Below are 27,026 nucleotides of genomic sequence, written 5' to 3' on the forward strand. Positions count from 1 at the left end.
TAAGCAAAATTATTTTATTTCCAAACTCAAATTTTTCGAAAAATATAAATCTACTTAGAATTAACTGAATTTTTAATACGCGTACAATTTTCACTTTTTATTTTTATCATCTTTACCACCTTCATCAGATTTTCCGTCTGTTGGGGGTTTCACTGGTACCATAACTTCTTCTTTCTTCACAGAAACTATCGTTTTGGATAGTTCGCCAACCAGCATCTCGATCGAACCATCGATAAGTTTATTTTGCACTTCGGGCGTAACTGATTTTCGTACTTCCGCTTCAACGTATTGCACCAAATTTCTTTGTTGGATTTTTCTAAAAACGTCTCCGGTGGCTACTTGATAATTCAAAATACGTTTTACGTCTGCGTAAACACGCATTTGCCTTTTACGAAATTCGTCCTCGTACTGCAAAGCCACGTTTTCCCTTTTCGCTTCAACTAATAACAGTTGTCCTTCTGCTTGGTATTGGAGGTACTTTTCGTGAGCTAATTCTGTAGATAAAGAATAAAATCATTCAATTTATTGATTTTATCTAAAGTTACCGTGGTACGTAACACTATAAATATCTAATACTAATGTCATCAATATCTATGATATATGACACATATCTATCTCTATAACATAAAGTAAATAGAGTGCGTTCGCAAAAATATTTATGCACGTGTTAGTGACACGAAATTTCATCGTGCTGCTTCGATCCATTTTATCATAGCAGAGATGAAATCACCACTTGGTGAAGTTTCGCGTTAAGGGATTCAAATATGACTAAGACTAACGCTGTAGATGGCGTTTTTAAAGTAGCGGCTTGATCATTTGTTAGCTGGATCCTATTCTAACAATATGGTACAGTTTTCGTCGCGAACGCATGCTTCACACGCGCGTTATGACCATGAGTAAGCGACAAGTGCCGACCGCCGTTGCGCAACGTTGTTCGGTGTGGGAAGGCATTAAAAACACGGAAATTTGTCGGCATTTACGAAATAAATTCGGTAGTGAATACCTGAAAAGGTCTGCTGTATTTAAATGAACAAATGACCGCGAAACAGTCGATAATGAACCGCATGATTGTCGAACGCGAACCAGCATTACATCAAACAACATTCGCCGCGTAAAATTCATTTTGGGGGACTGTAAGATGAATATTGGGAGTCTGTCCTCCATGGATACACTAGTATACACCTCGTCTCAAAAAGAGGAGCGCTAGTCAAAGCGAAGAAATCTATATTTGCGGATAAGATGATGTGTACTGTATTCTGGGAAGGACGGGAAGTGCTGTACCTTGTCGCGCGTCTTACCCTGGATACTATAACAGAACTAGGGAAGGGAGAGATACTAGAACTTCCACCCTGCGACTACCACATGTTTGGACTACTGAAAGAGGACGTTGGGGGGTTAAAAATTCAAAACCGACGACGAGGTTGACGAGTTTGTGCGCGAGAAATTCTTCGATGCAACAATTCCCAACGCTGTGCAAAAGCAGCGTCGAGTATAATGTTCTTTGATCTTCTACTATGAACTGACATATAAAAAATGTTCCATGGAAGGGCAGAGGATAGGAGAGCGCTTACAATAAAAGCAAAGGTTTCGAAAAGTATGAAAAAGGACGCTGCAAAATCATACGAGACGTGCGTTTGATTAATGACAATGTTCCAGCCTACGCTGTTTCGATGCTGTACACAAATGTGATTTCACAGAGATTGGACAGCCTCCAGATTGTACGAGTTTCCATAAATCCAAGTGTGTCTGCTTTGACAGTTGTAGAGATGTCATATTTTATACAAATTTGACAGTAGACATCACCCGTCGCGTCGCTGTTTATACGGACTTTGGTACAATAAGATATTGGGCCAATTCAAAAACGAGGTTACTTTCGATTCCCGATTTTGTCTATTTTGTCACGAGGAGAAGGGGTGGGGTTGGTTTCATTGCATTACCAAGTAAATATAGAATTAAATGTATACTTAATTATATGAATACCTTCTTTTAGACCTTGAATTCTATCTTCTCTGCTCTTCTTCCACGCATTTTCGTAATCATCAATTTCCTTGTCCAACCATTTCGCTAGAGGTGGTCCTATGTAGTGAACAGCAGCCCAAACCATTACAGCCACAGAAAGTCCACTGTAATAATTGTGTTCAAGGACGTAAATCTCTTTACTAACTAAATAAGTTACAGTGGTAAATAGGAATGTATAAAATCCGCAGACTCCAGTTTTAGGATAAAAGAATGTGACCCATTCTTTTGGTACAAATCCCCAAATAACTGGTCCTGGTTCTTGTCTGGTGAGAGATAATTTTTTAATAGAAGGTTCTTTTGGAGGTAGATCGTCAGAGGGAAGATCGGCAACGGAATCTTTCAATTTACTAATAGTTTCGTCTAAAGGTTGATTCGGTGGTATGTTCGGTTTCTGGTCATCGTCGAGGGTTAATTTAAATCCATCAGTTAATCTCAACAAAATTTTATTTGAAGTTAATTGATCATATTCTTTTGATAATCTACTAGTTATGGCTGCTTCTTTTTCTCTTTCGGTGAGTCCGCAAGGTTCTTCATCGCTTTTGAAAAGTATTGATTCTATTTGCGGATTTTTTAGTTTTTCACTATCAGAAATTTTCACGCTTCTACTCTTACAATACGATTTTGCGATTACTAAGCGTACGGTTTGAATATTCTTCGAAATAACGGGAAAATATTGTAGATATTTAATTTGCAGCATTTTTCTATTTGACTGAAAAATTCGTCTTCTTTTTCTTCAATTTTTCGGCCTTCACCTTGACAAATATAAAAATTGTAAACTAACTCTAACTACACAAATAGCAAAAAATTATTTTCTAAATTCTTCATAAAATATTATGTAATAATGGAAATTAGAAAAACCAAGAAATTAATTTGACAATATCTCCATTCACTCAATTTTTATCAAAAATAATTATATTCCATTTTTTTTATTATTGACAATACTGCCGCTTTGTAAAACGTATTTATTTCTTCTTCTTTTTTGAATTAAGAATGCCTCTATTAGTATATGTTTCAATAATTTCAAAAAAACGAAGAAATATTACAGTGGCGTAGATATATTTTCATTGCGTTTAATTTATTATACCGGGTCCGAAATTAGAAAGGACGTCGGCTATATCTCAGGAATGGATTATATTATAGCTATAAGGAAAAAAATTATGACAAAAGAGATTCCGATAAACACGTAGAAATTATTTTAAGAGTTATAGGTCAAATACTAGGGGTGTGTTGGAAAATATGAAATTAAAAAAGCGAAATTTTTGAAAATCTACCAAATTAAGTAGCACTTTACTTACGATTATAAAATTCTGAGCATTTTTTGTACTGAACTTTTTATGAAAAAACGCGTCGATTTGATGTTTGATGTTATTTGGAAGAGCTTTTATCCAGTAATACAAAACATATATATTCGAAGCAATTTAATTAACATCGTTAATGCTAGAGGGCGTTGTTTCATAAATTTTAGATATCCCATATAGGATTTTACGATGGGCCCAGTAAAGACTCAGATTTGGGCCAAGTAAGTATAACTCTGGCCCTAGCTTGGAAGCATTTATTGGCCCACACCCAGACAATGTCCCTCGCTTAGTTTGTAAGCCTCGACCAGGCCTGGTTGTCTAGATAAACCCAAGACTGGTCTGCGTCCCATTATTACCTCTAATGTCACGATATCTGTTATGGTTAAGATATTTGAACAAAACTTTATAAGTTATTCAAAGGTCTGCCAAGCCAGGATGATCTTAGGCTTGGGCCATTATTGGTTTGCCAAGGCCGGGTTTCCAAACGTGTGATTTTTCTAGACAAATTTAGATACAAACGTGAAAGTTTCGCTATTTTAACGATAATTTAGTTTAGTTTTGAAAGAGAAATCACAATATCTGAAATATAGGAAACAACGCCCTCTAAAATTCACGTTACCAATTAAATTGCTCAGAATTTATATATTTTGTATTGTTGGGCAAAAGCTGTGTCGAATAATATGAAGTTTATGAAGATCAACTAATAAAAACTGGTTTTACAGGCATTTATTTATAACAAGGCTCCTGCTCGCCCATACTCCTTATTTGAGGAAATAGAGTAAACTTTATGAAATAAATGAAATAAAAATCAACAAAACTTGATTATCGTATATAAAGTGCCAGAAATGTTTGCCTTTTTAATTTTATATTTTCAAATCACCCTCTAGTGGTGGTGCTAAAATTTGAAAAATAATTTTTAGTTGTTTTTCGGGGCACCTTCCGTTTCTGAGATATAGCCGACTATCGTTCCTAGTTTTATTTATCACAAATGACAATACATAAAAAATTTACAAAATTTTTTTTCTTTTTTCAGAGTACTCGATCGACGGATACTCTTACAAAGAAAATGATTACGAACGGATCAATCGACAGCATTGAAAAATCAAATTATAGTTCATCTATAGATGATAATCAATCGTACGACGTGTACGAATCTCATAATCCGAATCCAACTTCGTTTTCGTTTTCCCCGACAATTGAATACCACAAATCGCCGGCTCGCTTCGAGAATCAATACGCGAAACCAACTTTCGATTTATCGTTTAGAAACGAAGGATTCCGAGACAATTCAACGTTTGCTTCGAATTCGAACTACCAATCGAGAGCTGAAAGTGTTCAAGATGATTCTACCGAAGAAAGTCCTATTATGGATAAATCCAGTGACGTAACCTCCTATCCTCCAAGTCAGTACTACAACACGGACACCCTACCGTTACATAATAAATCTGATTCGACGTTGGATATGAAACGGGGTATCGAGGACGCTAACAAACCCTACGATTACGGTTTGATAGAAGAATTGAAAAATAAATTTCCTCAAAAGAAACCGGCTACTCCGCCGAGAAAATATTCCCCTACTTATTCGGAAAAACTCGATAATATGACATATTCTCCGGATTTTGAGGGAAACGTTCCCCCCATGCCGAAAACTAGAGCTAAAAGTGAAGTTTTATTGGAAACTAATTTCGATTATACGCCGCCAGGTGGCAGTCCTCAATTCAACCAACCTATCACTGACGCAAGTCGAAGTAGAAGTCAACCGCTAGAAACAGCGATGTGATTAAATAAAATTGTTAATTATTCACAAAATGACTTTATTCTATCGAAAATAGTTCCGGTATGAGTAATTTCAGTTAGATAAGGAAATTTACAACAGGTAATATCGATTTGAATAAAATTGTGTCTTAGTGTAAAAGTGCCTTTAAATTAGGATAATTAGTGAAGTTTCTGATACGTTTTTGATAAGTAGATGTTCGCCAACTATTAACCCCTTGTATGGGGTATCGTATACACTGCGACCCAAAAGATCTATTGCATCCCCATTTCTTGCTGCTGATAATGGGGAACCCAGTGTTTCCAGCTGTTCCTTCAATTCCACTCCTTCTAGAATGTGGAATGACTTTAATTGCCAGAGATCTTCGTCTTCTATTTCATACGCTCCCAGGTATAGTGTTCAGGAGTTCCTCGAGAGAATGTGACTAGAGGTTAGTCCTCTGGGCAACAAAATCTGCACGACGCATTATTTGCTAGGTTTAGCCGTCTTCAAGCGTTTGTTGAGGCGAGATTGCCCCGATAGAACATTCAACAGATTTACTCTGGTTATAGTATCTCAGAAGAGTCTTTACCTGTCTCAGTCCCTGTAGGGTATCCAATTAATTGGTCTACCTTCTTTTCCAGCGATTTTTCCATTGTCCTCTAACTGACACCACAGAAGGTTTCATATTCCGTGAAGGGCTTGTCTGCCAACTTCTTAGTTTGATTGAGTTTGATTTATTGAACACTGTTGATAGATAATATATTTTTTTTTGGTTCAACTTAAATAACATAACTTCTAGATCCAAAATCACGACCCAAAGGATATATTGGGTCCCCCTTTCTTGCTGCGATATTGGGGAACCCAGTGTTTTCAGCTGATCCATGAATTTGGGATGGCTTTAATTACCAGGGATCTTCGTCTTCTAGTCCAAGCGCTCCCAGGTGTAGTGCTCTGGAGTTCCTCGAGATAATGTGGCTGGAGGATTCGTCCTCTATGCAACAAAACCTCCACGCTGCATTATCTGCTAAGTCCAGCGCCTTTAGGTGTTTGTTGAGACAACAGTACCCCCATAGAACTCCTGTTAGTATTCGTAGATTGTTCTTACTGAGGTTGGTACATTCAGCGGATGAGGGTTCTTATCACTGCCAACTTCTTAGTTTAATTCCTTGATTTCTTGAGGTTATGAGTTTGGTTTAATGCTAAAATTTATTTTAGTTTTAATTTGGGCGGCACAAACCAAGCTTGAATTGTGATAAAAAGTGGAAAGTCACATTTTTAAAGTGAATATTGAAATAGTTTGGTGGTGCAGTGTTATCCTAGTCGTTGTGAAACTACCAGGGGTGTAGTTGGCACTAGATGAACACTGTATCATTGTTAGGAAACGCTCTAAAGGTAGAGTTATTTACAAAGAAACCAAAACACTGTTGTTAGATAACATTCGAGGAGTCCATAAGTATTTTTCTTTGAATTTTTTTATATTGAAAGATGGGCTCTCTTGGACTCCAATAATAACTGGAAGCACACCAGATCCGATCCACTAAATCAGCTAAGAAATAAATGTTTTAGCCATTTAGCTCTTGGGCGGCTCAGTGGTGTAGTAATTAGAGTGGTCGGTTAGGTTAGGTTTCAGACTAAAGTCGTAGGGTACGAGAAGACAAAACGCCTTAAAATATGCCCAGACAATATCCGTTATAGTGACTTTTTGATCACCAAACATACCAATGAGCGAGCTGCATACTTTGGACTATGGGCACAAGACTGTAAATCACAGCCCTAGCGTCACAGGGGCTGTTATTTTTTCATGCTCTACTACACGATAGCCTCTTAAAAAAAAAGATCAAACGTCCATTATACAAATTATTATTATTACTATTTATAAAATTTTGATATATTCTATACTTTAATTATTTTAAGAATAGTTGAATCATTTTTCTCACGAAATTCGATGTATGTCTGATCTCGCGATAATAAGACAATGCTGCCAACTCATATTAGGACCATCATCTTCGCAACCATTCATACATCTTTACTCCCTTTGAAACTATACGTTTGCTAATTTTCATTTATTTGTCATTCAAACGTGATTGTATGCTTATAATGCTTTAAGCCGTCAAGCAAAACACGCGTTTTTTTCAAATTTACCTTAAGATCTCTTGAACAATTTGATCATTCTTATCTTTATCGTCAAAATCATCTTCGCAAACATTCATACATCTTTTTCCCCTTTGAAACTTTACTTTTTTGATAAAATCTCAAAGTTAAGGCTTCATTAAGAACCATGGTTAATGGAGTATGGGGTTTTCTAGACGCACTTAATGGATCTAAACATTTAAATCTTCCCACTATTTTCAGTTATACAGAGAGATGCCTTAATATTATTACGTATATTGGATAGACCAATCGAACGTTAATTGGGGTGTTTAGTTTTTAATTTTTTTAATGTGATTATTGACAAGCATCGTATTTTCGTGAAAATTACTTTATATAAGTGACCATTGAACATTTTGTTATATTTTTTTTAGAACTGTATATATTTTTGTTACTATGTAGACTGTACAATCGGGTCTTGTATTGTTTTTTGGAATTTTGTAAATATTTTGTAAGCAGATCTCAAATAATGTAAAATAAATATTTTCTACGAATTATTTTAGTTTCAATTACTTTTTATGTACGAGGTGTGATCAAAAAGAAAGAGTGAATGGACGTTTAAGTAAGGTAGGTGTAGGTATATATCTACGTTAAGAAGATCCCTCTATAAAATGCAGAAAAAATCTTCTAACTAGACATATTCCCAGCATAGGTTGGTAATATGTATTCTCCATTCTTAGTTCTTCATCTTTATAACAACTCAAACGCAAATAAAACAAAAATTATATAACTCTAAAAGTAACATTTTCAAAACGAAACTAAACATTTTTTGGTTCATTTAAAGGAAAGTGGAATTTTATTTTAAACTGTAACCAGATTTTATTATGAACAGTCTGGAAAAACAAACTCAATTTTATCATTTTTGACAAGACATGCGCATTTTTTGTGAACGAACTGTGCACAGCTACATATCTTTTAGTTAATCTTCATCACGAAGTTAACAGTACCAAGAGTCTTTATTCTTCAGTCATTGTTTGGTCTACACTAAATTTTTTCTTTATAGCTTTTCTATTTTTTTTTTCTCATTGAAAACATATCTTTTAACCACCAAGGTTGTGCTGTTGATGACCTTTTTTCTATTTCTTTTCTTCACTTGTTCCTTATAGGGCGTTTCTAACATCTTTGTAGAACTTATATCATGTTTTTTTCTACCTTTTCTGTCCTATTTCCTTCTCATTCTCGTCTTGTTGTTTTGTAAAATCTTCCTTACTTTATTTGTTTTCCGACTGTGCCTTTTGTTCTAGGATTCTTTATTGAGCTTCATTTTCTTCCTTGTTGTTAATTTTTTCCTCCTTACCTTCCATTTGCCTTTCTTCATCTGATGTAAAAGTTTTAGTTTCACTATACAAAGTTATGTTATCGTTTGCTCTGTCATTATCGCTAAATAATGAAGCCCCCATTTTCTTGGGTTTTCGTTTTTGTTGTTTTGGTAGTTTTTCTATCTTTGGAGGTATATTTTCCTTCCTAGGTCCTTCCCTTAGATGATCATAGAGTTTCACATTAGAAATTATTTTTTACTCCACCCTCGTACATATAAATAGACTATAATATACAGGGTATCCCACGACGTGTTAAAACTATCTGTATATGGCAAAATTCTTATAGTAAAATCATAAAAATTCCTAGTTTTGGGTTTTTAGATACGATCTGTTCAACTAAAATATCTTCAAAGATGGCCGACTTCCAGTTCTACCGGAAATAAACTGTAGCTTTGTTATTTTAAATGGAACACCCTGTATATTTATACATTTTTGAAATCTACGTAAAATTTTAGTATACTTTTATCTAAAAACTTTTTCCGAAAAATGCATACTTTTTGAATTATTAATTTTTTTGAAAAAAATTTAACCGTTGCCGACCCTTATAAATTATTTTGTTACAAAGATACCCTTAAAGATATGAAAATGGTTTCTATTCAGTTGCTTTTAGCAAGGTCAGACGTATTTGAAAAAATCTATGTTGAAAAATTTTTCATTCTATACAGGATTTGTATGAAAAGTGTTCAAAGTTTAACTTCATAAATATCAAATTTCTTCAAATAAGATAACGGTAAGGCTTAGGTATAGGAAAGTATACATGAATTTGCCTTATTTTTTACCACTGAATGCTTTAAAATAAAAAAACAGGTGGTTCTATTAAAAAAAAAAAAATAAAGAAATTTGATATTTATGAAGTTAAACTTTGAACAATTTTTATACACACCATGCATAAATTGAAATATTTTTCAACATAGCTCCAAAAACATATTAACTTGCTGAAAGAACAGAAACCATTTTCATATCTTTAAGGGTATCTTTGTAAAAAAAGTTAATAATTCAAAAAATATGCATTTTTCGAAAATAGTTTCCAGACAAAAGTATACTAAAATTTTACGTAGATTTCAAAAATGTATTAATATACAGGGTGTTCCATTTAAAATAACAAAGTTACAGTCGGCCATCTTTGAAATGATTTTAATTAAAAAAATCGTATCCGAAAACCCAAAAGTAGAAATAAAAAAGTATTTTGCCATAAGCAGGTAGTTTTAACTCGTCGTGAGACACAGATACACACGTACAGATAACAAATCAAATAATAATTGAGTTTAATTTTTTTTTTTCAACAGTAGAAAATAATTTGTCTAGCACCCTGTATAACTGTGGATAGTGAAATAACTAGTACAAAGTAGGAAAGGAAATAATTTATTCAATTTGAGACTGTGTGAAAAATATAAACAAAAAACTTATCGGTTGTAATTTTTTTGGTTGGATTAAGTTAAATAAATATAAATCTGAACTAAATTTGAAATTGTAGTGTATAGACACTTTTGAAGTTCAGGGTTACACCTGCTTAATCACACTATATTTGCATATTTAAATCTAATATACGCTGATGACATAACATTAAAAAAACCTCGTATATATAAAAATTCAATTATCTTGAACGTTATCATCGAAAAGTATTAATTCACTACCAGCTGTTTTTGTATATTTAAATTCATCTAGTTTATAAATAAAACGAGATAATAACCACAAACGCTTAAATGCGATTATGATTTACCTTTGACTTGACCTTTTCGACAAGCACCCTGTACAAAAACAATAATTTGTTTTCACGTACGTGCATACGTAAGTGCTACGCGATACGGCTAGTAGTTATGCAACTGTTTGAAGTGAGATAGCGATTCCCTAGGTGGGCGAGAATGAATACATAACAGACGTATAGGGGCCAATCACAGACGGCATGGGACTTACCTCCTTTGTCATCAATGGGATGCGGACGAGTCCATCGTTAGATTACAAGGGGTGAAGATCTTTCGATAATGTACAATAATTAACACTGTTGATATATAAACAGCGTATTTTGTGGTAAATCTTATTTAAACAGATGAATAAATATATAAAATAAACATTTTTGTTAGTGTGTAATAACGAAGTGAATTATTTTTCGTTTTTAAATTAAACGACTTCACCCTAGTAGTATTAATTGGATGTTCCATAGTGTAGTTCAGCTGACTTCGTGTAGTGAGTTCCGAGTAAGAGTAGTAGAACAGCCGGTGTGGGAATAGATACATCGTCAAATTCGTGTACCAACCGGTTGGTAAAAAAAATATTTTCTCAAAATTAATCAAGTTTATACCATGAACAAGTGAATTTGTAATAAATTTCAGTGAAACTCGTTTATAAAACATAATTCAAAGTGGCGGAATATACGGGATCTCGAACTCGAAAAGAAAATATGCTAAAATTTCTTACGCATAAACTAAGAACTCATTCTATTAGTGAAGATAATTACGTTGGAAAGGTTTGTATATTCTATTTACATATATTACATAGTATTTTTTTTAACCTCGTTGAAGGTCATCGTAAGTAAAAAATGGCTGCTGTGTTGCTTCGAGAACAAAGGAAATTTAATTTTTCGGTTGTAGCTTTAGTATTTACGTTAAATTTAACAAATTTATTATATCATCGTAACGTGTGTATATCTTATATGATTATGTTATATACGAGTCGAATTTTATATAAATATCCAGTAATAAAATTTGTCAATTTCAAATTTGCCGGTGGTTACTCAATGAACAATCAATGTCAGTTTTGTTTTCTATTTAGTTCTTTTTAATTATAGGTCGATGAAGACCACGATTCAGGTACGGAATCTGATGAAGAAATTGATGAACCAGAGCTGGGTAAGCTTAGCTCTTTATTATTATAATTTATTACTCAGCGTAAATATTTATCTCTAATCTAATTTCAATCTTAGAAGTGAGCCATAATTTCCGGGAATGTTTTTCTATAGTCTAGATGGTAATTCTGGAATTTTTATATACAGGGTGTGATAATCGTCGGTAATTCCATAATTTATTGATAGGCGACGAGAAACTTTTTATTTTTACACCATGTACAATTGAATTTCTTTTATAATCCTAGTTTATACAATATGCACTTTTACTAAATTATATAAGGTGTTTATAAAGATATCATTTTTATATCAAAATGAAGGTAATTACCTAAAAATCATCCCCCACCCCCTATCGACTTGTGGTTGTAGGGACTAATAAAGAGAAGTGTTGTGAAAACAAAAAAAATATTCCAGCCGTCGGTCATCCCTCGTTAAAAGAATAGAGAGGGTTAAAGAATAAAAATTTCTGGAATTAAGTGTATTAACAAATTATAAAGTTTATTCGAAATTATATAATCAAAAAATACAGCTAAATATTGAAAATAATATGAGAAAAATATATGAAATTAATTCAGTGGAATTATGAACAATTATAATTGTTAATTGACGTAACCATTAGTAATTATTATTAACATAAAAAAATACATTTGGAAAAATTGAAAATTCAATAACTATTTTTTTATGATCAAGGGGTGTATGTAGGGGGATGTAAATAGAGCAAGGAAAGGTGTTGTATACAGTAAAACCTAACCTAACCTAACTTAAAAACAATGACCGACGACTAATTCCACCTTCCATATATTGTAATTACCTCCCTCTAACACCCCCACAACCCCAAGTCGATAGGGGGTGGGGGATGATTTTTAGATAATTACTGAATTATTTATTTGTGTCCAAATACACGAGCGTTTTAAACATAAATGGTTACAACATTACTAGTCGCAAGGTTGGAAAAAAACATGTTTCTAATGAAAAAAAAAACTGTTTTTGTTAAGAATTGTTTGCAAAAAAATGCGCCTAAAACATGTTAAAATCAGTCAAGTAAAAAAATTGATGATTACAAATCGTTTTTTACCAAATTGATGCCCATTAATATTTAATTAAAAGTGAAAAAATAATATCTAAATATTTAATTGAAAATCGCAAAAATTTCAACTTCATAAGAAAACAATTCTCATTGGTTTTCAGTTGTGACGTCATAGGTTTAATAAAAATTGAGCAGTTGTCTGCTTGATGATCACGAGGTTATCGTTGCAGGCAGCGTAGCGCGTTCTGTTACAATACAGTTTTTTTTATTAGTTATACGTATGAATAAAAAAAATTTTCTATATATAAAAAAACTTTATCAGGTATTTTAGCCGTGGTATTTTTACATCCTGGCACAAAAAACGAACGAAGTTTAATAATAACGCTTATTTTAGAATAACTGCCATATCTAATTTGTATCATATATTCAGTGTCTATTTTATACCTATGGCATCACGAAATATGGAGGCCTTACTGAAATGTTTAAATTACCTACAAAATTTTTTGATTTTTCTTAATTTTTTTCTCTATGAATATTGATCAAAGAATTAGGAAAAAATTATAATGAAAGTTGTAAATAAACTAACCAAAACTATTTTTTTTTTCAAACCATGGAAGTGCCCTATTGTATTATTGAGCAACTTCGATTGTTAGGTTAGGTTATGCTGTCGAAAAATGTCAAATTATTAGGTACTGCTGCCATATTAGGTTATGTTGAGTAATACCATGGTTTTACTTATGTTGTCCGGGTTTTGAGTTTTTAAAATTGACATGGCGTGGGTCTGTTGACTAAAGATGGACGTGAGAGAAGTAGACAAGTTATTTTGTGTTCATCATATTTATTTTAAGTAGAATATTTAATTTTTTCATTCCTTCTGTGACGACCACTGTGAATGTGAATTATCTCATTGACAGCCGTCTTTGTTGGGTTTCTCAGATTAATCAGAGTTCAATAATGCTTATTTTAGAATAAGTGCCATATCTACTTTGTATCATATGTTCAGTGTTTATTTTATACCTATGACATCACGCAATATTGCGACATTACTGAAATGTTTAAACTACTACAAAATTTTTGAATTTTCAATAATTTTGATTTAATCAAAGTTCTATTGTTCTAAACTTAGAAATGAATGCGCAAAACTAGTTAGTAAACTTAAAACAAATATCAAATGCTCTAGATAAAGTTCAAAAAGACGACTGTACAGGAATATGACTTGATAACCTTCTTTGAGGAAAATGGAAATCGCTTCAACTCTGATAGAAATTACTTAAGTAATAAGATTAAAATGTCACTAAAGTTAGCAAAGCAGTATGACAGACAGAAAAAACAATAAGTTGAAAGTTAAGTGCTAATTAAATGAGCAAGTCGTTGAGAAATTTCTTTAGAGAATGATCCACGAGCGGTAGATTCTGTGACGGTGATTATTCCAGAAAATATCGCGTAAATTAGTGGAAGAAGATGGACGCAACCGGTCACTAGAAGCAAAAGAAAGTGCAGCTAGAAATAGTGCACTTTTTTGAAGCAGCATCGAGTAGAATGTTTTGAGCGAGTTTTAGAACCGCGAGGAATTGTGATCCAATCGAGTGATGGAACTAGTGGCATCGGAAAGGAGACCCCGTGTCAACAGAAGGAAAAGTCACGAAAAGCACCAAAAAAGTGATAGTTATAATGTTTCGGGACTGCGAGGGTATCTTTTTGATTGAATTTAAGGAATCAAATATAACAATGAACGTTGGCTATTATTCTAGCTTACTAAGACAGTTACGTCAAAAAATTATCGAAAAAAAGTCGCGGCTAAATCAAGTGAAGTGTGCGCTTACTCCAAGACAATGCTCCAATCCACACTGTTTCGTTTTCCAAGGCTGCTGTACATTAATGTGGGTTCAGATGGATTAAACATCCACCGTATAGGCATGATCTGGCCTTGTGTGACTATTTTTTGTTCGCAAAGCTGAAGACAGAGTTAAGGGGTAAAATGATTAACAGCGACGATGAAATTAATCAGGCAGTGACTAAAGATGCGTCATATTTTCGCTCGTGTACGTTCAGTATTATTAATAAATTTTTCTCTCGCATTTGTAATTTCACCTACTTGATAATAATTGCTTGAGCTAAGTAATATTTATCATAGTTTCCGTTTTATTTATTTATTTATATTCGCATTTAACGCCCCAGTGAACGCTAATTTGTAATAATTTTTTACACACTTTCTAATTCGTATTAACTAACTTCGCGGATCGATTAATGGATGATAGTTGTGTTTGGTAATGGGGCACCGATAAAACTTTTGCATGAGTATGAACCAATTTTCGAATCTCTTTTTCCATTCCGATTGAGGTACATAGCTCCAAAATATGTGATTTGAATGCGTCAATCGCTTCTTCAGGTGTAGATAAACTTTGACCTCGCAATTTATCATTGATCTGCGGAGAAGAGAAGAAATCATTGGGTGCCAAACGGCGGATGAATTATCAATTTGAAGTTTGAACTGTTCAAAAACGTTTTTGTTTGAATTGATATGTGATAGCTCGTGGTGGAGAATGATTCGTCTTCTGCGATTGGTATCCCTGATTTTTTTGGTCACTTTTAGCAAACAAATGCTGCTGTACCATTCAAAAAAAATATTCGCCTGCTAAGTCAGGATTGTACAACTGGTGTTCCATTGAAATTGTTCATTGGGTTGAACCAGCAGTGCTTGGAAGAACGTTGTCATGGAGAAGAAGCTGCAATCCTCTACATTTGTTTTGAATCGCTTTGGAGGTAGTACAACGCAGACTGATGCCTGCATGGTGTAGAATGTAATGCGAAAATTGTCCTCACACTCCAAGTTCGTTTCTGGCTATTCGCCTATGCTTTCCAATGTCGTTTAAGTCTATTCAATATGCTGCCATCTTTGCGGTCAGTTCTTTCAATTACACAATTGCTAAATGCTACAAATTCTTGTAGTATGGTGCTTTCTATTAATATATAGAAGAAAATATTATTACAGGTACTTGCTCCGATCGAGTATGTAACGTATCACCAACTGATACCGGATGTTCGATGGAAAGTCCCGCTCCCGATCAACACGACGCTCATAGTTCCGAAGAAGAATTGGAAGTTATCAATAGCAATAGCAAAATGCGGCGATCAATGGCGCCTCCTAGACCCTTGAGGTCGTCTTCCGTGTGTTTGGCGGAAAAAAGAAAATGGTCACAAATAGGAGACACGCAAAATCGAAGGTATTTAAAAACAAAACCATAAGATTAGATCTTACGATTATACAGTGTTGTAGCTTAATTAAACTGTAAAATTATTCCTGTGAAAAAACGTTAGTAAAAGTTACGTAAATATTATACTGAAAGTCCCTCGTTCCATAGAAATATTTATACTTAGAAATAATTAATAAAAATCCGAGTCCTTGTACTTAAAGTTGTTGAATAAAAGTTCGCGGGTACTACGATTGCTTAATGCTTATCAAAAGCTCGCTTTCATACAAATTCGAAACGATAACTGGTCATTATATTGCTGATTTGCTGACAAGTATTTGGATGTTTTTTGGTTTTAAAAAAGTCACTCCTTTCAAAGATTTGGAATATATAAAGCTCCCTCTGCAGACAGTCGACGATGAATTAATTTGAAATAGTAAAAACACGTTCCTAGAAATGTATTTTCCAATATTTTTCAGGTATACACCTGAAAATGAAGAAAATATGTCTCATTATAGTAATTTATCACCATCTCCATGTTCGCCATATCAACTCAAACGTTGTAGCTGCTCCGAAGACGGCGCCCACCCTATTGAACATTCGGGTTCATCTGACGATGAGGTGAGCCTAAAATTCGATAGGAATCACAAAAACATTCTATTTCAGATATATATATATATATATATATATATATATATATATATATATGTACTTTCATTATTCGAACTCTAAATATGCGTCATTTTTACAGGATGTCCAAAAAAAGCATCGGGGTTTTTAGTTCAACGTAATATTTTGACCTTATTCTTTGCTTTGTTTCCTTCACCTCTTTTTTCTGTTATTATACAAAAAATAGTCAAAGGGATCAAAATTTGTACTTCTAGTCTTCTACTACACATTACAGCCAAACTTATGGCTTTTGGCATATCAAAATATCTCTTGTTACTTAATGGTTCGAAGACTCATAAATTTTTTGTAATTCTTGAAAATAACCAGAAACCTAATATTAACTGAATAAGATTCCATATCTGCCTGGATTAGAATCATAATAAAAACCCTTTAGTTTAACGTTTTCCATGTCGCAGAATCCATTTATCGAAATTTCAGATGACAATTTTATCTATAATTGGATTGGTTGATCTCCGGTTTGATTTTTTGAACTAGATTTATGTATTATAAGAAACTGTAGTTCATCTTGAGTTTATAAACATCACATTTCATAGAAAAATATCGCGATATCAAAGTATTGTAAACCTAACTTAATTGAAGCTAAAATTAATATAACCTAACGTCACCTAATCGAAGTCAAAGTAAACCTAACCTAATCAACCTAACTCAATCGAATCCAACGTAAACCTATCCTAAAGTAAACTAATCAAAGCCAAAGTCAAGCAACATAACTTAATCGAAGCCAAAGTAAACTTAACCTAATAGAAGCCAACGTAAACCTGACCTAACGTAATCAAATTGAAGCCAAAGTAAAATAAACTTAACCTAATCGAATCCAAAGTAAACCTAATCCAACGTATTCTAAGCGAAGTCTGAGTATTGTAAATCTAACTTAATTGAAGCTAAAGTCAATATAACCTAACGTAACCTAATCGAAGTCATAGTAAACCTAACCTAATCAAAACAAGAGTCAACCTAACTCAATTGAATCCAACATAAAACTATCCTAAAGTAAACTAATCAAAGCCAAAGTCAAGCAACAACTTAATCGAAGCCAAAGTAAACTTAACCTAATAGAAGCCAACGTAAACCTGACTTAACGTAAACTAATCGAAGCCAAAATAAGTTTAACCTTATCAAAGCCAACGTAAACCTAACCTAATGTAATTTAATCAAAGCCAACGTAAACCTAACCTAACATAAACTAATCGAAGTTAAAGTAAAGTAAACCTAACCTAATTGAAACCAAAGTAAATCTAACCTAACGTAATATAATCGATGCCAAAATAAACTTAATCGAAGTTATAGTAAACTTAATTACAGTAAACATAAGCTGAAATATACCTAACCGAACCTAAAAATGGATAACATCCATAGACATTTCCTAAATCGAATGTAAATAAATGTTGAATAAATAAAAACGCGAGTAACAATTATTTTTGACCTCATTTTTACTTTTCTCTCCAATGTTAATCCAGATCCCCCCACAATAAAACTTTTCATTAAATTCATAATTCCAGTCAGATGTCAACTTATTCTATTATTGGCAAAACCCTAAGTAGTAATTTCCGAAATGTGAGGCTTTGGTAAATGGATTTCACGACTTCAAAAACGTTAAATAACGTGTTTGCATTATGATATACATCGAAAAATATAGAAACATAATCCATCTACTTTGAGACTCATTTTCGATCAGATAATGATGGAATTTAACATATTTTCAATACAAAACCAAAATCCCGCTGCTATTTTTGGACGCCTTGTATATCAACAATCAATAATTGTCCTTTTCCGGTTATAATTTATTCGAATTGTCGGTTGATATTTCCCAGGTTCACCAATTCTTGAACACTTGGACCACCCCTGTACAATTTCGAACATCCCCGCCGCTGGAAGCTGTTAAACCCGAACGAAGATCAATCGTTTTAAGTAAGGGTCGTTCGACGAGCCCACCCGCTAAGCTACTACACTACGAAGATTCCCCAAGAAAAAGAACCAAACATATGAAACATGCACATATCCAAAGGCCCTACCTCGATTTCGAAAAAATGCAGCAGGTAAGTTTCCTTTTCATAACCAAGGAGGTAAACAAAAACCAATCTTATCGGGGCTAAGACTCTCCATGCTATCCTGGGATGGTCCTTTTTCTAACGTTTGCTTACCGGAACATTTTAAGTGAATTTTCTATACCCTCCAACGACAAAAGTTCATTTCCGCCTTAGAACTGATGGAGTGGGGGCTATATTAAAAGACCTCTAAGTGGTTGTAATCTTACTTATAGTGGTAATTTTCCCCAAGATCCCCACAAATTTTTCAATTGTAATAATTAAAAACAATTTTGTAATAAATATGTTTTATCTTATAGATGAAGACGAGGTCTGTGACAGCATGGCGTCATACAACCGATCATACCGGCGAATTATCAGTGTTTTGTTGGTGAGATCAACTTCAAGGGCGATCTAAATCGCCCTGTGATTCAGCTGAATACTCTTTAGAGGTCGACAATGTTCCATCTTGTTCACGACCCGATACAACTTCATAGTTTATTGGATAAATTTAACCGTACTAAAACTACTAACAGACCCACGGGTTTTTCTATAGAGTAACTTATCGAAAGTTTACGTGTCGAATAGGGTGGATTAGATATACAGTGAGACGTCGAAACAATTTTAGTATTAAGAATTAACGTTCAAATAAAAATTTTTTTAAGGAGAAGAAGGCGGAAAAACATCAGAAAAGTAGGTTGAACGGGTACAAATTTCTAGATCTCTTATAAAACGAATTTGATTTAACATTTTTTGAAAAAATAAAAAAAAGATAAATCATTAATTTTATTAATTGTGAAAATAAATTTGAAGGATGTCAATTATAATGATAAAAATCATATTTCGGCCACTAATTTTCCATTCTTTATGTCATTTCTGACATATCACCAATAATTACACAGAAAATCCCTGAAGATGTTAACTTTGTTATTGAAACGTGCATCACACTGTACTCGTGAGGATTGGTATAATGATGAATATCTCAAAGTTACTTCGTTATATATGTCATATGTCGCTTATCTAATTCCATTGGTGGTTTGTAACATAATCGTCGATTTTTGGTTTCTTGCAAGAGCCAAAAAAATCGTTATATAGGGGGTAATGAATATATCCAAAAACTATTATGTTCAATGTTACCATGTTGGTAGGCAGATATTTCCAAACTAGCTCTCATGACTTTGGAGTTATGAGCTCTAATGGTTGCTTGGGTATCTGATAACATAAATAATATGTTTCTGCTTGAAAAATACTTGTTGTTTTACCTAATCTTTCAGAATATTTGATTATAGACTTTAGTCTCAAAGTAACCCCATAAGACACAGTCCATTGGATTCGTATCCGGACTTCATGGTGGCTAGGGGATATATTCTCTTTGAGATATCACTTTGTTAAGAAAATATTGACAGAAAATAGTATTAGGGGTAGGAGCAGTTGCTCCATTTTATTAAAACCAGGTGCGAGTATTGAAGTTTTCAAAATTCTGCAACTGAATATCAACATACTAGATTAAAGTAACTTTCAAGGTTATGTAAGATTCTTTGATGTTTGTGTTATCGGTTTATGATACTACAGTAGAAACAATTTTGCCTGTTGATGTGAAAGTGAGCCTCATCAGAGAATAACACATTGTTAAATGAAGTAAAAATCAAAATCATTTCATTTACGAGTTTTTGTCTACTAGTAGAGTTAATTTTTTTTTCATTTTATAACCTTTACGAAAATACTTGGTAGTTTTTTCTGTAACGAATTATTCCTCTACGTCGATGTTTTCTTAGGTTCAGTTCAGGTTTTATCCTTTTCCTACATTCAAGTGAAACGCCCCGTGGCGACTGATTTCTTAAAGACGGTTGGGGCTTGGAAATTTCAAAAGACTTGTGGGACAAGAAAAGTAAAATCCAAAAAATGTTGTAAGGAGAAAGGAATGAAGGAAATAGGCCATCAATGCCTGGATTGTTCTTTATATTTTTGTAAATTTGGAAGTTCTTTGTTTGGAAACATTTTAGAAAACCTAAAAAATTATATCAAGAGCTGCTACTGGTTTTGAGCGTCTAATAGAGATGTATTTTGATAGTACTGACGTAAATGACTCAAATGTGTAACTCTAACTTTGGTAGTTTGTAAGATAGAGAATAGTAAATAGTACAGAAAAAATGTTTGATTGGAATATTTTTATGGGACATCCTGTATAAAATTGGAACGTTGTATAGAAGATATTAACATTCTTCAAATTTTTTTTACGAAATTTTTTCAAAGTTTATATAATATACATTGTAAAAAGTTGTAGAAAATTTTGTAACGACTGATAATGTAAATATAAAATTTAAAAAAAAATCGACTTATTCATAATAACAAGATTCAATAATGGTTCATATTAACGATCTCAATCGATTAATTGTACTAATAATATATATATTTAAATAATATGAATTTGTTCATCAAATCAGAATTTTTTTGAAACTTTGCAACGTCGTAAATTTTTCCTGAAGTAAAAGGACGATACTTTAATCGCCATTTTATAAATTAAAGGGACATCTAAGAGTAAAAATGTTAACTTGAGAGTATTAGTAATATTTTATTTTTTTCTTGATGAATTGTCTTAATTTTAGGTTCCTTTAAATAGATAATTGGTTTCAAAGAAAGTGTCAATTTTTACCTGTTTTCTATCAAAAGAAACTTAAAATTATAACGATTTATCAAAAAAAATTATAAAAAAAAATCTAAGGAGTGAAAAATTGAAGAAAAATTTTATTTTTTAACATCTATTATTTCATGATCCTTCCAAAGTGTTTAACAAGTTCATTATTTTATGAATTTGTTCATTTATTGCATTTTAAACGTTTTTTTTTCTTCATATGTATTTGAAAATTCGAAAATTTAGTTTGTTTTACTTTTTCTATGTTATTTCCATTATTAATTTTATTAACTATATCTAGTACTTACCTAGCACTTTCCAGAACTTTCATAAATCATTTTCACTATTCGCTTATATAGAAAAGACTGACCGAAAACAAATACGAGAAAATTACATACTTTTCTCCATGTTTGTTCACTACTAGCTCGCGTATAGATTGTTTTTGACAGAGGTACTTTTTGTTTTACTTTTTTGGTCTCTACCTTAAGGGTCCTTGAGCGCAAAAGAAATCGAAATTAAATTGACATAATAACTCTTTATTAGTTTAGTTGTTTGGCATCTACTTTTGAAGTACTTCACCAACAATGAAATTATTGGATTGATCAGTTGTACCAACTGTTACTACGTATATAAAACAAACCGAAATAAAATTTGAAAAAAATATCCACTTTCCTCAATATTTGTTCATAACTGTTTGACAGAATCTCTTCTTCATGGTTTAGTTTTTTGGCCTCTACCTTAATAGTACCAAAGTACCAAAGAAATTGAAATGAAATTTATTGGTTTGATCAGTTGTACCAATGGTAACATACGTAGATGAAACAGACCTAAATCAAATTTTAACTTGAGAAGACTTCTTTACTTCTCGGTCGCCATTTTGAAGTAGATCAGCTGTTTTCTTAGCCATTCAAATAGGCAATATTTGAATTTGACGGAATTACTTCTTGGTTGAATTTTTGGCCTTTATCACCAACAGTATCCAACCAGATATGACATTCAAAAAAATTGTAACGGATTCATCAGTTATACCAATGGTTAATAATAAAATGAACTATATGCGACGTTGCCTTAATTAAATTGATTTCAGATTTGGTTGGAAATATTTGTTTTATACGAAAATGGAGTTTATATTATAATTTCTATGGTGGTAAACGATAAAACCATCTTAAATTAATAGATCACCGTTTATCGAAATTATTTTTATAATTTATAATTGAATACATAATTCTGATTTGATCAACATACGTTGATTATAATATAACTAACAAAAAAACTCGTTATTGAAACTTGTTATTTTGTTTAAAAGAAAGTCGATGAAATTTCTATTGAAAACGCAATTTTACCAATATATAATGTACTTGTAGGTTGTTTAAATCTCTATTGTAAATAATTTTCTTTTTATCAAATCCTGGTTGTATTACAGGTAATAATAAAAGTTGATTTTTATCGGAATCGATGTTTAGAAAAAATTTGGTCACAAATTCTGATTCGTGACGATAAATTCAAGCAATAACTTTTTTTTTTTAAACATTATATCCACTGGATATTTCGAGTTGATTCCAATATTTTTTTTAGTAACTTTCATTGCTAATTTAATTAATTAATAAAAGTTGAAAAAATACCTGTCTGTTCAATAAGTTTTCGTCATTCGATTAAAAATTCAAGGCCCTTTCTCCAGTGATCTAATTTACCAAAAAATACTCCTTGCTAAATAGCATGATTTTACATCATATAAACTCGTTAATTTAACGTTTTAGATGTTTATCAAAATCCTATATGTTGCAAATTAGTACTTCCAGTTTTGCCAGTAATTGAATGATTTTCAGTTCGGTTTTTTGAACTGGCTTTATAAATGACTCCATATAAATATCAGCAATTCCCGACTAATCAGCCTATTAAAATAATTTAAGCTAGACGAACCCTCACTCAACGTAACCCAAAGTTAACCTAACCTAATTGAAGCTAAAGCAAACCTAAAGTAAGTTAAGGTTAACCTAACCTGATCGAAGCTAAAGTAAACCTAACCTAATAGGAGCTAAAACTAACCTAACCTAATAGAAACTACAGTTAACCCAATCTAATCGAAGATAAGGTAAATCTAACCTAAGCTAAAGTATACCTAACTTTTCTTCAACTTTTTTACTTCTTAGACCTTTTATATGTTTTTTTGTGATAATTTGTCTTTATTTTAGGTCTTTTTTCTATGAAAATCAATTTGAAATAACACGGAAAAGTATACCTAACCTAATCTAAGCTAAAGTATACCTAACCTTACTAACCAAACCAGAAAATGGATCCCTTCCTCAGTCTGCTTAACAATATCAAGAGACAGTTCCCAATTCGAAATTAAGTAAAAGTTGAAAAAAAACGCGAACAACAATTATTTTTGCCTTTTTTTACTTTACGTGGTTTTCCTTTTGAACCAAACCCTTATCTCGTTAAAATAATCTCCCCAAAATAAAACCCTTCGTTTAATTTATAAATCAAATTTAGAAAAATCGAACCGGAAGTTAATCCACCTAGAAAACGCTAAATTAACGTGTTTTATTATGATTCTAAAACTTCCGTATGGATTGAAATCAAAATTGATTTTCGAAATATTTCTACTAAATTTGAGTAAATTTTTTAATAATTGAATATAAATCGCCACCATTTTAGATTAAAGTGATAGCGATCAAAATCAACGTGCTATTCTTGGACGAATCTCATAGCGTCATCTCTTATTGAACGGCGAGACTTATTGAGCAATAGCTTAGAAAGATTCCTATTTTTTTTGGTTTTTTCTATTCGTCCGTGAGAAAACGTTTCGGAAGAAAAAATTCTCATCGACGCTATTAGAAGCCGTTTTTATATAGAATCGTCGAAAATTCCAAAAAAACTAATTATCAAATTTGAAAAAAAAAAGAAATTGGAAAGTATTTTCGACAATTGTGAAACAAATGACTTACATATTTTTTTACAAATCTTGTACTTTTGTGAATATTTATATATATGAAATGGTAGATCTCGGTGTTTTTAAAATAGATTTAGTTCCCTATAACAATCTCGGGGGCTGAACGAATCGTGGAAATAAATTTCCAAATTAGTTAATACGATTTAAAATGGACAAAATAACACTATTATCAAGTCGAATATTTGAATCACTATTGATGAATACTTCCTGAAGGAATTACTTCATCTTGTCTCGTCCTTTATTATTTCCCAGTCCATGACAGCCTCAAAACTACCCTAAAAAGTTGAAATTACTCGTTAGATGCCCTAATATTGTTAAAACATAATCAAAATGAGTGTGAAAATTATTTGTAAAATCGTTTATCATGTACGTAGATGAAATATAACGTAGAAGAGTCCCGAGAAACAAATTTTGATATCTAAAGTGTGAAACGTCAAAAATGACATATTTGTTCAAAACGAAGATATATTCTGAATTCTGAAGATTACTCAGAAGTTAAATGAACCAAACTGGTCATCATCGATTTTTCAAAAGTGGTAAAATCAGTCCAATAATATGTTAATGCCAATTTTTCAAAATAGCAACTAGAACCTCAACACGTCAACAAGTCATTTGACTATCTCGCATCTTTCTTCTCTCTTGTAAAACCTGTCACCTCTGGTGGGTCTCGAGTTAAGGGTTGTTGAGACATGTCTTGGTAATTCATACGTTTAAGTGGATATGGGTTTGGAGATTTGGAAGGCTTCATTTTAGTGGTTCCACAAATAGTAATTCAAACCTTTAAGGCCCACGATTCATTTCTATTTTCTCATAAGTTTTCTGCTTCTACAGGTTACCATTTTGCGCTACAATGTTCTAACATTACAGCCAATCAATTTCTTTGGCCCAATTTTGTTTCTTCTGCCTTTGTTGAAACCCACGTTTCACTTCCAGTGCAACTAGTATCCGAAATTTGATTCAATTCTTTAAGTGATTAGAAGAAACTGTGGAATACCGCTCATCTCGCCTGCAAACGATCACATATTCACGATTTGTAACAACTAATCCAGTTCTTCCTTTAAAGGACTGAACTTTGATACGATGATGTCGTTTTTTACCATGGGTAACCAATAGAAAGCCTAAGAGTTGATTTAAAATGAAATGTATTAGATAGAACAGGTCTTTGAAATCTACATTGAACATTTCAAAGAGTTTTGTTGAAATGATGGTCGTGTCTTGTTTTGTTTCTACGCACACGTGGCAAACAAAAGTAGTTCTCTTTGTACCTATTAGATAATAGGAACGTTTTCAGTTCTTCTTGCCCAAAAATTATTCTGGTTTAGGCAGACATTAAATATGACGAAAACCAACTGGATAATTGGAGATTTAGTGAACAATTCATCAGTACAACAGACGTCTTCACCAGAATATGTGATTCCGTGAGCCAAAGTGAACTTTTCGAGCTGCATTATGTCATCCCAGTTGCTATTAAAATGGATGAATTCGTAGCCAGGGCGTCTACGAAATCACACGGCGTCTAATTTGGTGATCGTGGAAACCATACAAACCAAGCTCTGTCATTAGGACCTTTGCGATTAATATAGTGATCGGGTATAATGACGTCGAACCAATCGACTACATCGTTATGCCAAGTGAAATAGCATGTGATTCATCATTCTTCTCATATATGTAATATGGACAGTTTCTATAACTGGAAGCTGTTCCGACTAAGAAAGACAGAATGATAACTATCTCTTCATCTTACGAGGTTTCAGCTCGGTTCTGCGCATTCTCAAGCATGCGCAGTTTAGATAAAGTACATCGAACGAGAAAGAAAATGAATATTGTCGACGAAGGGACTTTTTTTCCCATACCAACTGTTTATATAGAAGCGGGATATGATTTTTCCAACTTGGTTTAGTTCGAATGTCGATTTTTAGTAGGACATTTCAATAACTTTTATCAGTAATGCTGGGACCACACTAACGAGAAATTAACCGTAGGTGTAGCCACGACTTAACGCGATAATTTAATAGTGGAACGCGTAGTGATGCTTGGCAACGAATCACGAGTTTTTATTGTCAATAATGAGCATTGACGTTAACCGCTAGTGGGACCCCAGCCTAACAATTTTGAAAATTGTTACGTATTGTATAGAAATTGCGAAACTAAGACTTTGCACGTTGTTTTGTAACCGTGCAAAATTGATTTGTGATATGAATATAGTCATATAGAAATTAACTTTGTACCTTGAACTTAATATATAAGAGAACGTATGAATTTTGGTAAGAAATATTTTGATTCTAAGCATGCGCACATGTATAGATATTTCAATTGGATCCCATGAAAAAAAAATTACACTTTTATAAAGAATACATTGTTTATATACAAAATTAAATACATCGGGATCAGAATTATAGCGCGTTTATAATAATTTTTGTATAAAAATGTTTCAATATATTTTTTACCAAAATTAAACAATTATTTCTATATGCCTATTGTCGCACATTATATTTAATATTATAATTATTAAGTTTTGAGTGTTTTTTATCAAATCTTTTGGTCCAATAAATATTTTATACTGTGCTTGATTTTTTATTTAACCTAAAACCTCAAGAATTTTTTCTTTCGCCGGAGTTGTGCTAAAGTGGAAGGGAATGTACCCCCAAAAGGGGTATTTTTGCGATATCTCTTAAAGGACTCGCAATGTCGAAATCATGGTTATTATAAAATTTTTACAGCAACAAATTCTGATTTAAATGAGACACAATATTCAAATTTGGAACATAATTGAAAGATTTTCTGTAATATCATCTAAACCAACCCTTTTATCAATTAACTGGTTACAATGGTTTCTGGTTTCATTTGAATTTTCGTTATAAGTGGATATGACGCAACGTCTGCACTCTTCAAGCAGTGTAAAAAGATGATGAGGATGTTTGAGCAGTTTTCCAAATCCCTTCTGAAGTCTACAGCATAGCATCCTTACCACCAAGATCCGAAGCAGCCCACCAGCATTGCTCGAAAACGTATGGGATATCAGATGGATCCGTTCCACTGGAAATAGCAGGTTTCAAAGTATGATTTTGATCCTGTTGCTACATCCAAAGAACCAGATACCCGGACACTTCTCTCTATAATTTCCTGCAAA

General features: G+C 32.7%; 3 protein-coding genes across 4 annotated transcripts in view; 2 read left to right on the forward strand and 1 right to left on the reverse strand.

Annotated features, from left to right (window-relative positions):
- Positions 1–7,715, forward strand: part of LOC130893737 (protein bark beetle) — a 49,124-nt gene extending 41,409 nt beyond the window's left edge. Inside the window, exon 14 of the mRNA XM_057800072.1 lies at positions 4,351–7,715. Coding sequence (XP_057656055.1) covers positions 4,351–5,097 — 747 coding nt within the window. The 3' untranslated portion in view covers positions 5,098–7,715. The remainder of the gene's footprint in view (positions 1–4,350) is intronic.
- On the reverse strand, positions 1–21,518 carry LOC130893741 (ATP synthase subunit b, mitochondrial-like). The gene is made up of 3 exons (XM_057800078.1): positions 21,252–21,518; positions 1,981–2,771; positions 1–494 (listed from the first exon to the last, which is right to left on the reverse strand). Exons 2-3 carry the CDS (start codon positions 2,714–2,716, stop codon positions 91–93), a joined length of 1,140 nt encoding a protein of 379 aa, XP_057656061.1. The 5' UTR covers positions 2,717–2,771; positions 21,252–21,518; the 3' UTR covers positions 1–90.
- On the forward strand, positions 10,399–26,461 carry LOC130893742 (uncharacterized). 2 transcript variants are annotated; one of them, XM_057800079.1, is made up of 6 exons: positions 10,399–11,004; positions 11,326–11,386; positions 15,399–15,630; positions 16,077–16,218; positions 18,099–18,323; positions 18,632–26,461. In XM_057800079.1, exons 1-6 carry the CDS (start codon positions 10,939–10,941, stop codon positions 18,704–18,706), a joined length of 801 nt encoding a protein of 266 aa, XP_057656062.1. In that variant the 5' UTR covers positions 10,399–10,938; the 3' UTR covers positions 18,707–26,461. The 2 variants fall into 2 exon arrangements, with proteins under 2 accessions (XP_057656062.1, XP_057656063.1); XM_057800080.1 differs by having other exon boundaries at positions 10,593–11,004; positions 11,326–11,347.
- The last annotated feature ends 565 nt before the right edge of the window (positions 26,462–27,026 follow it).

The sequence above is a fragment of the Diorhabda carinulata genome, chromosome 5 (genome assembly GCF_026250575.1).
Source record: "Diorhabda carinulata isolate Delta chromosome 5, icDioCari1.1, whole genome shotgun sequence".
Lineage (NCBI taxonomy): Eukaryota > Metazoa > Arthropoda > Insecta > Coleoptera > Chrysomelidae > Diorhabda > Diorhabda carinulata.